The sequence below is a fragment of the Rutidosis leptorrhynchoides genome, chromosome 3 (assembly GCF_046630445.1).
Source record: "Rutidosis leptorrhynchoides isolate AG116_Rl617_1_P2 chromosome 3, CSIRO_AGI_Rlap_v1, whole genome shotgun sequence".
Classification (NCBI taxonomy): Eukaryota; Viridiplantae; Streptophyta; class Magnoliopsida; order Asterales; family Asteraceae; genus Rutidosis; species Rutidosis leptorrhynchoides.
This window is the reverse complement of record NC_092335.1, coordinates 232,139,248-232,153,637: the sequence shown is the minus strand read 5'-3', so window position 1 is coordinate 232,153,637 and position 14,390 is coordinate 232,139,248. Positions and strand designations below refer to the sequence as shown.

General features: G+C 32.7%; 2 protein-coding genes across 2 annotated transcripts; both read right to left on the bottom strand.

The window, feature by feature from the left end:
* Window positions 1–1,127: 1,127 nt before the first annotated feature.
* LOC139900864 (uncharacterized) lies at window positions 1,128–2,586 on the bottom strand. The gene is made up of 4 exons (XM_071883615.1): window positions 2,077–2,586; window positions 1,631–1,832; window positions 1,394–1,491; window positions 1,128–1,328 (listed from the first exon to the last, which is right to left on the bottom strand). The coding sequence occupies exons 1-4, from the start codon at window positions 2,584–2,586 to the stop codon at window positions 1,128–1,130; spliced, it is 1,011 nt and encodes a 336-aa protein (XP_071739716.1).
* Window positions 2,587–2,688: 102 nt separating this feature from the next.
* Window positions 2,689–7,423, bottom strand: LOC139900863 (uncharacterized). Its single transcript, XM_071883614.1, has 5 exons — window positions 7,314–7,423; window positions 7,141–7,217; window positions 6,541–7,027; window positions 3,059–3,231; window positions 2,689–2,957 (listed from the first exon to the last, which is right to left on the bottom strand). The coding sequence occupies exons 1-5, from the start codon at window positions 7,421–7,423 to the stop codon at window positions 2,689–2,691; spliced, it is 1,116 nt and encodes a 371-aa protein (XP_071739715.1).
* Window positions 7,424–14,390: the final 6,967 nt, after the last annotated feature.

Here is a 14,390-nt window from a genome sequence, read left to right as displayed (position 1 = left end):
CTTGGTGATTTTTAAAGGAAAAAGAAGAAAGAAAAATAAAGTTGTTACTTACAGTTTAGAGAGAAAAAGTTGAGAGAAAAGAAAGTGTAAGAAGGTATGTGAAAAATGAAGTAATACTAGCATATAAGTAACAAAAAAAAAAAATTTGAACTCCCTCCCATGCTCCCAATGGCCGACGGTTTTTAGGGGTCCAAAAGGGGAAGTCAAGTTTGATCTTTCAAGTGTGGGAGAGTATTGTATGCTAGGAAGAGTATAAGGTTAATTACATGGGAAAGAGGTGCAAGCATGCTTGAGACATTCTTGTCTCCAACACTTAATTAATCTATGTTTAACCTTAATAAATCACAAGCATAATGATGGGCTCACAATTAGTCCATTAAGTAATGTAGGGTGGGCTTTGATAGTCCAAGTCCATAATAAAAGCCCATGTAAGTATGCAACAATTTAGTAACAAGCCCAAGTAATCAACTACTTACATTAGTTAATTAGGAATAATTAATAATAATTAATTATGAACGTAAATAATATTCGAAATATTATTCGTGAAAAGCACGTGTCGAAAGACGAGTCGGGACATGGAAAGTCAAATACGGTAACAAGTAAAATGTATAAGAATACATTTATTAACACGCAAGTATTAATAATAAATATTAATAATATAAGTTGAAAAATCCAGGGTCGTTACACACTCAGGCAAGCCTACATAGTAATTGATCTCGAGGTACAACTCCAGATTTGAGATCCAAGTACACCAATATACCTTCTTTCCTTTTACCTTACGAGAGATCCAATCATGGGATTTTACTTGTACTTCATTTAGAATCACCGAGACACTCCAACCTTTGTTTCGGAAGGTCATCATATTTCGGTTCTTCCAAATTAAGTATGCGCACATCCATCCAACGGCTTGCCAAATTGATGCACCAAGCATTGACATCTTGCGTGATGATTTTCCTTGAGAATTTCTTCGATATTTATACTTGAACTATCACCTAGATTCCACCATTTGAAAACCAGACACGAGACGTCCGAAGCATATTTACATAGCAATAAGGAGTGCTCCACTGATTCAATATTATCGTCACAAATGGGACACCGTACACTATGCAAATCAATGCCTCTTTTGCCTAGTCCGACTCGAACCGGGAGCCTTTTTGTAATGCTCTCCATACAAAAATCTCAACTTTTTTTGGAATAAGCTTATTTCTTACAGTTTCAGTACGAGAGGAACCTAGAAAGCATAACAGTTTATCGTCGATTAAAGAAGTGAGCTTCTTAACAATGAATAGCCCATTGCTTGCTAAATCCCACGACCATGAGTCTTTTTTCTGTCCATTAAATTGAATAGAAGATAGCAGCTCGATTAGTGTATGCAATTAGGTTAGAGTCCTACCAGTATGATCTCTACTCCAACTCCATGAGTGATGAATTTAACCAGGACCAGCTGCATATATACGATCTTTAAAGGAAACATCATGCTGCATTTCCAACCTGAAAAGTCTCAGAAAGATGTTACAGAATTTGTCTGACCCGCACCAGTGTTCACACTAGAAAGATGTAGTCCCACCATCACCGATTATTTTCTTGAATGAATATATGAAAGGAATGTGAAGTTCTTCTATTTGATAACCTGCACGCACAATGTTATTCCAAATGCCACCAGGCGGAATGTGAGTGAGCTCACGCTCCGCCCAAAGACCACCGTCAATTCCATAAATACTGCGAATGAGCTTGACCCAAAGACAATCGGTTTTGGTATTAAACTTCCACCACCATTTGCCAAGTAAGGCCAAGTTTTTACTTTTCAAAGAGCCAATTTTCAAACCCCCTCCCTATATTTAGCAATTACCCATTCTCATTTGACCCAAGGAATTTTTGAACCCAAAGAATCCCGCCCCCAAAAAAAAGCATGTCTCAAACTCTCAAGCGTTTTGAGCACACAGGAGGAGCACAAAAGAGCGAAAAGTAATACAACGACAGGAAATTGAGAACTGATTTAATAAGGACTACCCGACCACCAAATGACAACGTTCTCATTTTTCATTTCTAGAGTCTTGCTTTGAAATTGTCTATCACCGGGCCCAGTCCCCCAAATTTTTCATCATAGCTCCAATCGGTAAGCCAAGATAGATAAAAGGCTAGACAACCCATACGATTTGCGAACAGAACAACCTCATCATGCTTAACCCCAGCACCATATAAACAACTCTTACTGAAATTAACCTTGAGTCCTGAAGAAAGTTTGAAGCATTTGAGGATACTAATTAAGTTTCTTGCGTTTGTCCTAGACCACTCGCCGAAAAAATTAGTATCATCCGCATACTGAAGATGAGAGATTAAGACCTTATTAGACCCCACTTCTACTCCATTAAAAAGGTTCCTATCCACCGCAGCTTTGATAAGGATATTTAACCCTTCAGCTGCGAGGATGAATAGAAAAGGCGATGACGGATCACCTTGCTGAACACCCCTACCCATGAAAAACTCCTGTGTAGGCGAACCATTTATCAATATAGATATAGAAGCTGAACTAAGACAAACCAAAATACATTTACGCCATTTAGCACCAAGGCCTATGCAACCCATGACCTCCAATAAAAGTCCCAATTGAGACTATCGAAAGCCTTTTCAAAATCGGCTTTGAAGATGATACCTTTGTGACGAGAAGATTTCACGAATTCCACGGTTTCATTTGCAATAAGAACCCTCCATGATGTTCCTTCGCTTCAAAAAAGCACTTTGTTCCGTCCCGATTAGCCTAGGAATCACCTTTCTAAGCCTGTTGGAGAGGATCTTTGCGATGATCTTGAAGTAGTTTCCTATTAAACTGTTTGGTCGATAGTCCCAAAGACCGAGTGGATTGGTTTTCTTTGGTATCAATGTTACGAAGGAAGCATTACAACCACGAGAATATTCGGCCTTATCCCAAAACCACTTGACTGCATTTATAACCTCATCTGGAATTACATCCCAAAATTTCTTGAAGAATCGCATATTGAAACGTCCGGGACAGGTGCCTTAGAGCCACCGCTATCATTTATAGCCTCAATAATTTCACCTTCGCTAATTGGTGCTTCTAAATCAGCAGCCTCATCTTTGGATAGTGACGGATAGGATAAATCTTCCAAGCTAGGCCTCGATGTCATTTTATCCTCGAATAGTCCTTTGAAGTGGTTTAGGGTTGCGTCTTTAATTTCTGAAGGTTCTTCATTCCAAATGAAATGTCCCGTTCTTATTGATTAAAAACGTTCCATATTAATTGATTTCGTTGCGAGGTTTTGACCTCTATATGAGACGTTTTTCAAAGACTGCATTCATTTTAAAACAAACCATAACCTTTATTTCATCAATAAAGGTTTAAAAAGCTTTACGTAGATTATCAAATAATGATAATCTAAAATATCCTGTTTACACACGACCATTACATAATGGTTTACAATACAAATATGTTACAACAAAATAAGTTTCTTGAATGCAGTTTTTACACAATATCATACAAGCATGGACTCCAAATCTCGTCCTTATTTAAGTATGCGACAGCGGAAGCTCTTAATAATCACCTGAGAATAAACATGCTTAAAACGTCAACAAAAATGTTAGTGAGTTATAGGTTTAACCTATATATATCAAATCATAATAATAGACCACAAGATTTCATATTTCAATACACATCCCATACATAGAGATAGAAATCATTCATATGATGAACACCTGGTAACCGACATTAACAAGATGCATATATAAGAATATCCCCATCATTCCGGGACACCCTTCGGATATGATATAAATTTCGAAGTACTAAAGCATCCGGTACTTTGGATGGGGTTTGTTAGGCCCAATAGATCTATCTTTAGGATTCGCGTCTATTAGGGTGTCTGTTCCCTAATTCTTAGATTACCAGACTTAATAAAAAGGGGCATATTCGATTTCGATAATTCAACCATAGAATGTAGTTTCACGTACTTGTGTCTATTTTGTAAATCATTTATAAAACCTGCATGTATTCTCATCCCAAAAATATTAGATTTTAAAAGTGGGACTATAACTCACTTTCACAGATTTTTACTTCGTCGGGAAGTAAGACTTGGCCACTGGTTGATTCACGAACCTATAACAATATATACATATATATCAAAGTATGTTCAAAATATATTTACAACACTTTTAATATATTTTGATGTTTTAAGTTTATTAAGTCAGCTGTCCTCGTTAGTAACCTACAACTAGTTGTCCACAGTTAGATGTACAGAAATAAATCGATAAATATTATCTTGAATCAATCCACGACCCAGTGTATACGTATCTCAGTATTGATCACAACTCAAACTATATATATTTTGGAATCAACCTCAACCCTGTATAGCTAACTCCAACATTTACATATAGAGTGTCTATGGTTGTTCTGAAATATATATAGATGTGTCGACATGATAGGTCGAAACATTGTATACGTGTCTATGGTATCTCAAGATTACATAATATACAATACAAGTTGATTAAGTTATGGTTGGAATAGATTTGTTACCAATTTTCACGTAGCTAAAATGAGAAAAATTATCCAATCTTGTTTTACCCATAACTTCTTCATTTTAAATCCGTTTTGAGTGAATCAAATTGATATAGTTTCATATTGAACTATATTTTATGAATCTAAACAGAAAAACTATAGGTTTATAGTCGAAAAAATAAGTTACAAGTCGTTTTTGTAAAGGTAGTCAGTTTAGTCGAAAGAACGACGTCTAGATGACCATTTTAGAAAACATACTTTCACTTTGAGTTTAACCATAATTTTTGGATATAGTTTCATGTTCATAATAAAAATCATTTTCTCAGAATAACAACTTTTAAATCAAAGTTTATCATAATTTTTAATTAACTAACCCAAAACAGCCCGCGGTGTTACTACGACGGCGTAAATACGGTTTTAAGATGTTTTTCGTGTTTCCAGGTTTTAAATCATTAAGTTAGCGTATCATATAGATATAGAACATGTGTTTAGTTGATTTTAAAAGTCAAGTTAGAAGGATTAACTTTTGTTTGCGAACAAGTTTAGAATTAACTAAACTATGTTCTAGTGATTACAAGTTTAAACCTTCGAATAAGATAGCTTTATATATATGAATCGAATGATGTTATGAACATCATTACTACCTTAAGTTTCTTGGATAAACCTACTGAAAAAGAGAAAAATGGATCTAGCTTCAACGGATCCTTGGATGGCTCGAAGTTCTTGAAGCAGAATCATGACACGAAAACAAGTTCAAGTAAGATCATCACTTGAAATAAGATTGTTATAGTTATAGAAATTGAACCAAAGTTTGAATATTATTATTACCTTGTATTAGAATGATAACCTACTGTAAGAAACAAAGATTTCTTGAGGTTGGATGATCACCTTACAAGATTGGAAGTGAGCTAGCAAACTTGAAAGTATTCTTGATTTTATGTAACTAGAACTTGTAGAATATATGAAGAACACTTAGAACTTGAAGATAGAACTTGAGAGAGATCAATTAAATGAAGAAAATTGAAGAATGAAAGTGTTTGTAGGTGTTTTTGGTCGTTGGTGTATGGATTAGATATAAAGGATATGTAATTTTGTTTTCATGTAAATAAGTCATGAATGATTACTCATATTTTTGTAATTTTATGAGATATTTCATGCTAGTTGCCAAATGATGGTTCCCACATGTGTTAGGTGACTCACATGGGCTGATAAGAGCTGATAATTGGAGTGTATATACCAATAGTACATACATCTAAAAGCTGTGTATTGTACGAGTACGAATACGGGTGCATACGAGTAGAATTGTTGATGAAACTGAACGAGGATGTAATTGTAAGCATTTTTGTTAAGTAGAAGTATTTTGATAAGTGTATTGAAGTCTTTCAAAAGTGTATAAATACATATTAAAACACTACATGTATATACATTTTAACTGAGTCGTTAAGTCATCGTTAGTCGTTACATGTAAGTGTTGTTTTGAAACCTTTAGGTTAACGATCTTGTTAAATGTTGTTAACCCAATGTTTATAATATCAAATGAGATTTTAAATTATTATATTATCATGATGTTATCATGTATGAATATCTCTTAATATGATATATATACATTAAATATCTTTACAACGATAATCGTTACATATATGTCTCGTTTAAAAATCATTAAGTTAGTAGTCTTGTTTTTACATATGTAGTTCATTGTTAATATACTTAATGATATGTTTACTTATCATAGTATCATGTTAACTATATATATATCCATATATATGTCATCATATAGTTTTTACAAGTTTTAACGTTCATGAATCACCGGTCAACTTGGGTGGTCAATTGTCTATATGAAACGTATTTCAATTAATCAAGTCTTAACAAGTTTGATTGCTTAACATGTTGGAAACATTTAATCATGTAAATATCAATCTCAATTAATATATATAAACATGGAAAAGTTCGGGTCACTACACCAAACACCACCGATATTTAGCCCTCTAATATTGTTTGTGTTATTTCTTCTTTTGATAACGGAGTGAAAGTACTTGGTATTCTCGTCCCCCTCAAGAATCCATTTAACTCGTGCTTTTTGTTTTAGCATATTTGTCTTAACTCGATCTTTATGCAACCATTCTTTTCTTACGTTCCTCCATTGATCCATCTCTACATTGTTTAGCACGTTTGATTCTGCCTTAAGCTCTAGGTTATGTGCCAAGTCTTTATAGAACTTGATTCCCTTGTCTAACTTCCCATACAGTCGCATGCTCTTTTCCTTTATTGAAAATTTGATATTTTTTAACTTATTGCGAAGAATACAATCTTTACGCGAACTCCCTCCTGCACATTCTGCCCATTTTTCACGGATTAAATCATCAACACCTTCCATGTCTAGCCATTCATCAAACACTTTTACGAGTTTTGGACCAAAAATTTTCTCGTCATCTTTGAGTACAATCGGGTAGTGATCCGAATGTTGTCGAACTAAAGACACCACGGAAAGACAGTTCCATGCCGAGAAGAATTTGTCATTTGCTAAAAAGCGGTCAAGTTTACTGAATCGTAAGCCATCATCTCTCACTCAAGTGAACTTTCTTCCACCGAGAGGAAGGTCGATCAAATGAAATTGTTGAATTCTTTGTCTCTACTTTCAATGAAAACGCATTTGAATCTATCGTCTTCTTCATGCACTTCATTTCCACCTATGATCCAAGGCTCATCAAGACTGCCAATGATGTTTGTTAATTGATCCTAGCACTTCTGTTTGTTTGCATAGCTATGGGGCCAGTATACATTAATGAGATTGCAACTAGAGCCTTACCTTTTCCATTTTCCTTGCAAACCAATACAAAAATTGCGCACAAAGGCATCGGTAGCATCATATCGAAGGGTATCCCAAATAATTAATTGTCCACTCGATTTCCCAACCATGGCCTTTTGAATAAAAGTACACTGATTATTACCCCAGGGAGATCGAACCCAATTTAGATCAATTAGATGTAATTTTGTTTCTTGCAGGAAGATTATGTCAGGTTTTCCAGTCCTACAAAGTTTTTTTAACCATCCGAATTTATCAACCTTTCCATTTCATTCCCAGCCCGCACCCGAATTCGTGAATACCAATGTTGCAATCTGAATATGAGGAGCTTCTCGATGTAAGAACAGGTCCTTTACCCTTCGAACTTTTAACGACCCGTCCTAATCTACCTGGACGAAGTCATCAACATCTGGTCCCATTGCGAGGTACTGGCCTAAATATGCCATGAATGACTCCAAGTAATATCTTTAAAATGAGCAAATGTACAGCGGAAGATTTCTTTCATACCTGAGAATAAACATGCTTAAAAGTGTCAACCAAAAGGTTGGTGAGTTCATAGGTTTATCATAACAATCATTTCAATATTTTAATAGATCACAAGATTTTCGTTTATAAGTATATGTACACTCGCAAGTGTATAAAACCGTTCTGTTTATGTTGAGGCCTCAGTAACCAACCTTAATAATAATATAATAAGTCATCTTCGCAAAGATGGATATGTACACTCGCAAGTGTATAAATAATCCTCGAAGTACTAAACATCCGCCCACTAGCTCTTATGTCTAGCGCAGCCTACAGGATGGGGGTGTTAAGCCCGATAGATCTATCTTTAGGATTCGCGCTCACATGCTCTTATAACATGTAACTAAATTACCTAGCACATCAATCCGCATAATATTATTTTTAATCACTTGTCTCTATTTCGTAAAGCATTTATAAAATATTGCATATATTCTCAGCCCAAAATATATATTGCAAAAGCAATTAAAAAGGGAGCAAATGAAACTCACAATACTGTATTTTATAGTAAAAATACATATGACGAAACTGCACAATGCAGGGTTGGCCTCGGATTCACGAACATATACCAAGTATGTATATTAACACATATAATTGAAATCGAACAAATTTATATATTATTAGTGATTTAATTGTTATTTTTAATTATGTTTTTCATTAATAACCTACTTAATTATATTTATTATTATTTATTATAAAAATATTAATATATTTATGTTATATGTAGGAAATATAGTTTTAAATAACTAGTAGTTATTTGATATAATAATATTGATAATAATAAATAAAAAGTTATTTTATTTTGTAATAATAATAGTATTAATAACAAAAATATATTTTATAAAAATGATACTTTTAAAAATAATGATATAAATGATAACTTTTATTATTAAGGATAGCTTTAATGATAATGATACTAATAATAATTTTATCATAATTTAATTATAACTTTAATCATTTTAATTTTCATATTCGTATTTATAATCATTATATTTAATCATCTTTTTAACAATATTTTTGAAACCTTAAATATTCATAATCATAATAATCCTAATAATAAAAATAATGATACTAATAATAATAATAATAATAATAATAATAATAATAATAATAATAATAATAATAATAATAATAATAATAATAATAATAATAATAATAATAATAATAATAATAAAGTAAGACTACCTTTAAAAGAAGTTTTAAAAAAAATAAATGCTATAGCCGGGGCTCGAACCATCAATATGAGTCATCTCCTTTGTATGGACTAGCACATGACCAGTAACTAAATTTTGATTTGCTGATGTGATTTTACAGTTGTCGAAATCATGGACCACTCCCCACCATCTAGCAACTGCTGCGAAAGATGTTTCATTCCAGCATGTGACCGGAACACCTCTTATTTCCAACCATGCAAACCTTTCATTTGAATGATAACCTTTATTTAATCGATCGATATGAGAAAACCAATTCCTGAAAACCTGGTCCTTCTGTGAAATCATTAAGTCGGCCGCCTTTTTGGTGTCGAAGATCAACATGATATCAAGGCCCCCAAATACTTTAGTGTATAATCACTCAGTCCTTCTGATTTGCAGAACACATTGAATTGATTTAAAAAATCAATTTTTTAAGCTCCAAAACAATCGATCTATCAAATAAAGCACTGTTGTCATCGGTGCTTTTTATATCCACAACTCTTTCAGTGTTTATCTCCGTAGTCTTCTCAAATCTTTTGATGTTATCCAGTTTGACCCTTAGATCTTCCTTTGAGCTGTTAAGAACATTCCTTAAATCTTCCTTCGCAGGTCGAGAAACTTCGCTAAACCTCCTTTCATCTCTGAAGGCGTTGCCATGACTTGCCATATCATGTACCTTCTTTCCGTATCGATCAGTTTCATGATTCACTTGAGTCACCTTAGGGTTATCCCTATCATGAGCCTTAAACACCCTTATAGGGTTACCATTGAAGGTTATTTTTTTGAGTGCGGACAGTAGCAAATCTGGGTCCTTCACCTCACCAAACCTTGCGAAGGCAAATCTTTTCCCATTTCTTAGACGCTTTCCTACCATATAGATGTCTTTTAAGACGCCATGGGGCTTGAAAGTCTTCCACAGATCCGATATTTTCGAATCCTCCGGGAAGTTGAAAAACATGAACGAAGTCAAGTGGATGCTGAATAACCTCATAAAGTTTCCCTGCAGTCTGTCGTTGTATCTCTCACGCAACAATCCATTGCTTGCCTTGTTGTGCACTTGCGTTGCTCTCTCTCTCTCTCTCTCTCTCCTCTCTCTCTCTCATCTCTCTCTTGTATTCTATATTGTAAAGTTCACTAAATCTGTACTACGTGCATATAATAAGTAGTTCAATAACTAATTTAAATTATTTTTCACTTCTAAAATAACGAATACTATAAAATGGAGCACTTTCATCGGAAGATGAAAGTAACAAACTAATACAAAAAACACGGAAAAGCTCGAGACTAGAAAATGCAAGACAACGAACAACCGTTATATACTATCGAACATAACCTAATCAATTTAAATTATTGTTGTGGTTGAGAACGAGAATCCTTCATTGCAACTAAATCATTATCAGGTAATGATTGAGTTGTGATTAGGAAATCTCGATCATCACCTGGTCGAAATGAAGAACCTCGGCCATGACCAAATCGCGACCAAGAAATTACGGTCACAACCAAACATGATCCGTGATTTTTTTTATACTGCGCATTGAGATGATCGAGAAAACCCATCGAGTCATGACCTGGACGTGATACATATCACAGTCGTGAGGCGTGACATGGAAAAATCGGTCATGATTTAGTCACGATCAGAAAATTCCTATCATTACCTGGTCGCGACCTGAAAATGTTGGTCACCGCAAACGCATTGAGAGATATGTTTTCATTTTGGTACTTGCGTGTCCAAGAAAAATTGATAAACCTAGCAGCGATCAGGAAATCTCGGTCATGTCCCGATTGCGACCAAAATAGCATGACTTGGTCTCGACTAACAAATTTTGTTCACTGTAAAACACAAACCGGAAAAAGGTCTCAATTTGCGATATTCGGTGGCCGGTAAAACCTGATCATGAGTCAATATAGACATGGTTACGATCAGGGTCATGATCTATCGCAACCATTAAATCCCAATTACCGCATCAGTGTAATTGTGAAAACAAATTTATTTTTTCTTTTTTCTTAAGGAGTGGGACATTTTGCAAGTTTATGATAAAGTCATAATGTCACGACCTGGAAAATTTCGACTGATTTTTAATCAAACTCTCGATACGATTTAATATTTTTGACACGATAAGAAAAGTTTGTTAGGTTGAGTCTCAAAAATTTTGAACTGTTTCATATATTCGATTGACCTTCGACTGCTCTCGACGATTCACGAACAATTAGTTGTAAATAGATATGTGTGTATGTATATATAAATAATAATTCGAAATATAATTTAAAGTATTATATGTTGTTGTTATTGAGAAATTAATAAAATAAAAATATGATATTATAATAATTATTATTTAAAATATATCTCTATATATAAATAATGTATATTAAAAATAAATATTAAAGGATTGAATACTCGTTTGATGTTTTGATTGATATTGAGCAAGTTAAATTCAAACTTATTTGATTTTAAAATAAACGGTGATACGAAAATGAGTTCTATAAATTTTTGGCTTACTAAAAATATATTTAGGACCTAGTTATTAAGTTTTAATATTTTTTTATATTTCTCCCATAAATGAGAGGGGCAGATGATGTAATTTTTATTTAATAGTTAATGACCAAATTTTATACTATAATGATCAAAATAAATAAATATAGTTAATTTTAAAAATTGGAGATTTTTCTGATAGACTTTTATCCGCTACTAATTAACAACGGAGTACGATATAACACTTCGTCTTAAAAGTGTTGGCATAAGATTCTAAATCAACCGGCTGCATTACTATGCTTTATTATTGGACACTGTTTAGATATTGAATTTATCAAAATTATTCTGTGTTTGTTATTTTTCTTTTGGCATTCTGTATTCCACTAACACATAATATGTATTTATATATGGTAACTTATATATGCATGGGACACAGGTAAAATATCAACTACACATGGTACTCTTATATAATCAATTCACTTGTTTTATTTAGCATTTTACAAAACCCAGTACTTGTTTCTTTCTTCTAATAACCCAATACACCATTAAATATTTTATGGTTGCTGCACTCTTGAACGACATCCAAGCACTCATATACTACCACTATTTCGATTTCTATTAAAGTTGAAAAACATTGAAACCACCACCCATCATCACCCTAACAACCGTCACTCCATGTATTTCACCACCTCACCACCATCGTTGCCTCTTCAACCACCACCATCTTCAAACCTACCATCGAGCTTCCACTACCTCACCATCTTTATAAATCACCACCTTCATTTAATCACCCTAATAACCACAACATTCAAGGTCCTGTTTTGGTTGCAAATAACACAAACTCATTTGTTTGCTCGAGCCATTTGATGCTACTACACCCTTTTGTTCTATTACCATCAAAGATCAAACACAACAACTATTAGCACAATCAAAGCCGCCATGGCGCAATATTTTTCTGTTACAGCTAAAATTTAACACCCTCATTATTAACAAGATGGTGAATATGTTACATAAAATAACAATGATGATATATAATATTTTTTTTACTGCTACCGTTATTCATGGTATTCGTAAACCACCAAAATAAATTAGACTTCCCTTTTGTTCTCTCCTGTTCCGAACACAACAACAACCTAAACCATCATCTTCGTTTTCTGATCCGATCACAACCAAAACGCCACCATGTTTGCAAACCGTTGAAACAACCATCACTTTCCCTTTCGTCTTCAATAAAATCACAAATACCATAAACAACCGCCACCTTTATGATCTTTTTGCTCGACAACAATCAATACCACACAATTAAACCACCACTACATCTTGCTGCTACTTTTATTTTTTTGTTTCAACTCCTATTTCAACGAAGGAGATACTAGTGATGCTACCGTCATCTCTTCTTTATGTCTTCAGTCCAAATAGTCGACCCAAATTGCAACAGGAAGCTAGTATTGCCTTTCTGTTTCTTTTTCTGTTTCTATCTTAATAAAATCACGAAGAGATAATGATGCTGTGAGGATTATACGTTTTCCTGTTCTTTTTCCTTTGTGGCAGACAACAATTAAACAATTAAACCCACTTGACTTTGGTAGGGTTACTCTACTGGATCATTAACTTAAAATACAGAGACGGGCCGAGTTGGTATGAGCTAGTATATTGGGTTTTAGATGAAGGGGATATTGGGCCGTGTTTTTATTTTTTTTGTTGGGCCAAATATATCAAATGTCATAAGGAAATCGCTGCTTATGTTCTTTAGGAGTAAAACGCGAAAATGATGATGTTTACGTGTTTATGAAGTATGATAAACGATGATGATGGTGTCGTGGTTATGTTGTGATAATAAACGAGACGTTGATGTTTATAATTATGATTATGATCATAATAACATGATATAGAGGAACGATGGTTATGAGTATGTTTATTTTTGAGAAAGAAACAAAAATCGAATTTAAGGGTTAAAAGAATTTAATGTTCATACTTAATCAGAAATGAATGGACATTGGAGTGGTTAGAGTGTTGTCATTTTAAGCAAGCGGTCTCGAGCCGCACTGTGGCATTTTTTTTTTAAAAGAGCTTTAAAGGTAGCCTATTTTATTTATTATCATTATTATTATTATTATTATTATTATTATTATTATTATTATTATTATTATTATTATTATTATTATTATCAATTATCAATATAAGTATCATTATTAGAATAATTATTATTATTATCATTTTTACTATTATCATTATTATTATTATTATTATTATTATTAATATTATTATTATTATTATTATTATTAAAAAAATCATCATTATTTTTAAAATTTTCATCTATATTAAAATTATCATTTTCATTAAAATTATTAGTATTATCATTTTTATTATCATTATCATATTTATTAAAAGTATCATTATTATTAAAATTTTCGTTAATAATAAAACTATTTTTTTTTACTAAAAATTTCATTATCATTATTATTATAACAAATAAAATATTTTGAATATAAAAATATACTTATACTATAATTATATTAATATTACTTATATATTAAAAACATTAACATTTTTATTATATACAAAATAGATGCATATATAACATGTAATTTAAGATATATATATTATATAAACAAAATATACATTAGAATTTAGTACAAATTCTATATAAACTGCAACACTAAATATATAAATACTATATAATAAATAGATGGATTTTTTTTTTTCATTATATGCTTTAATATATAAAACTGATATAGGTTCGTGAATCCGAGACCAACCCTACACTTGTTAAATGACGTTATATGTATTTTTACTACAAAATACAGTATGGTGAGTTTCATTACTCCCTTTTTATATATATATTTTGGGCTGAGAATACATGCGCTGTTTTATAAATGTTTTACGAAATAGGCACAA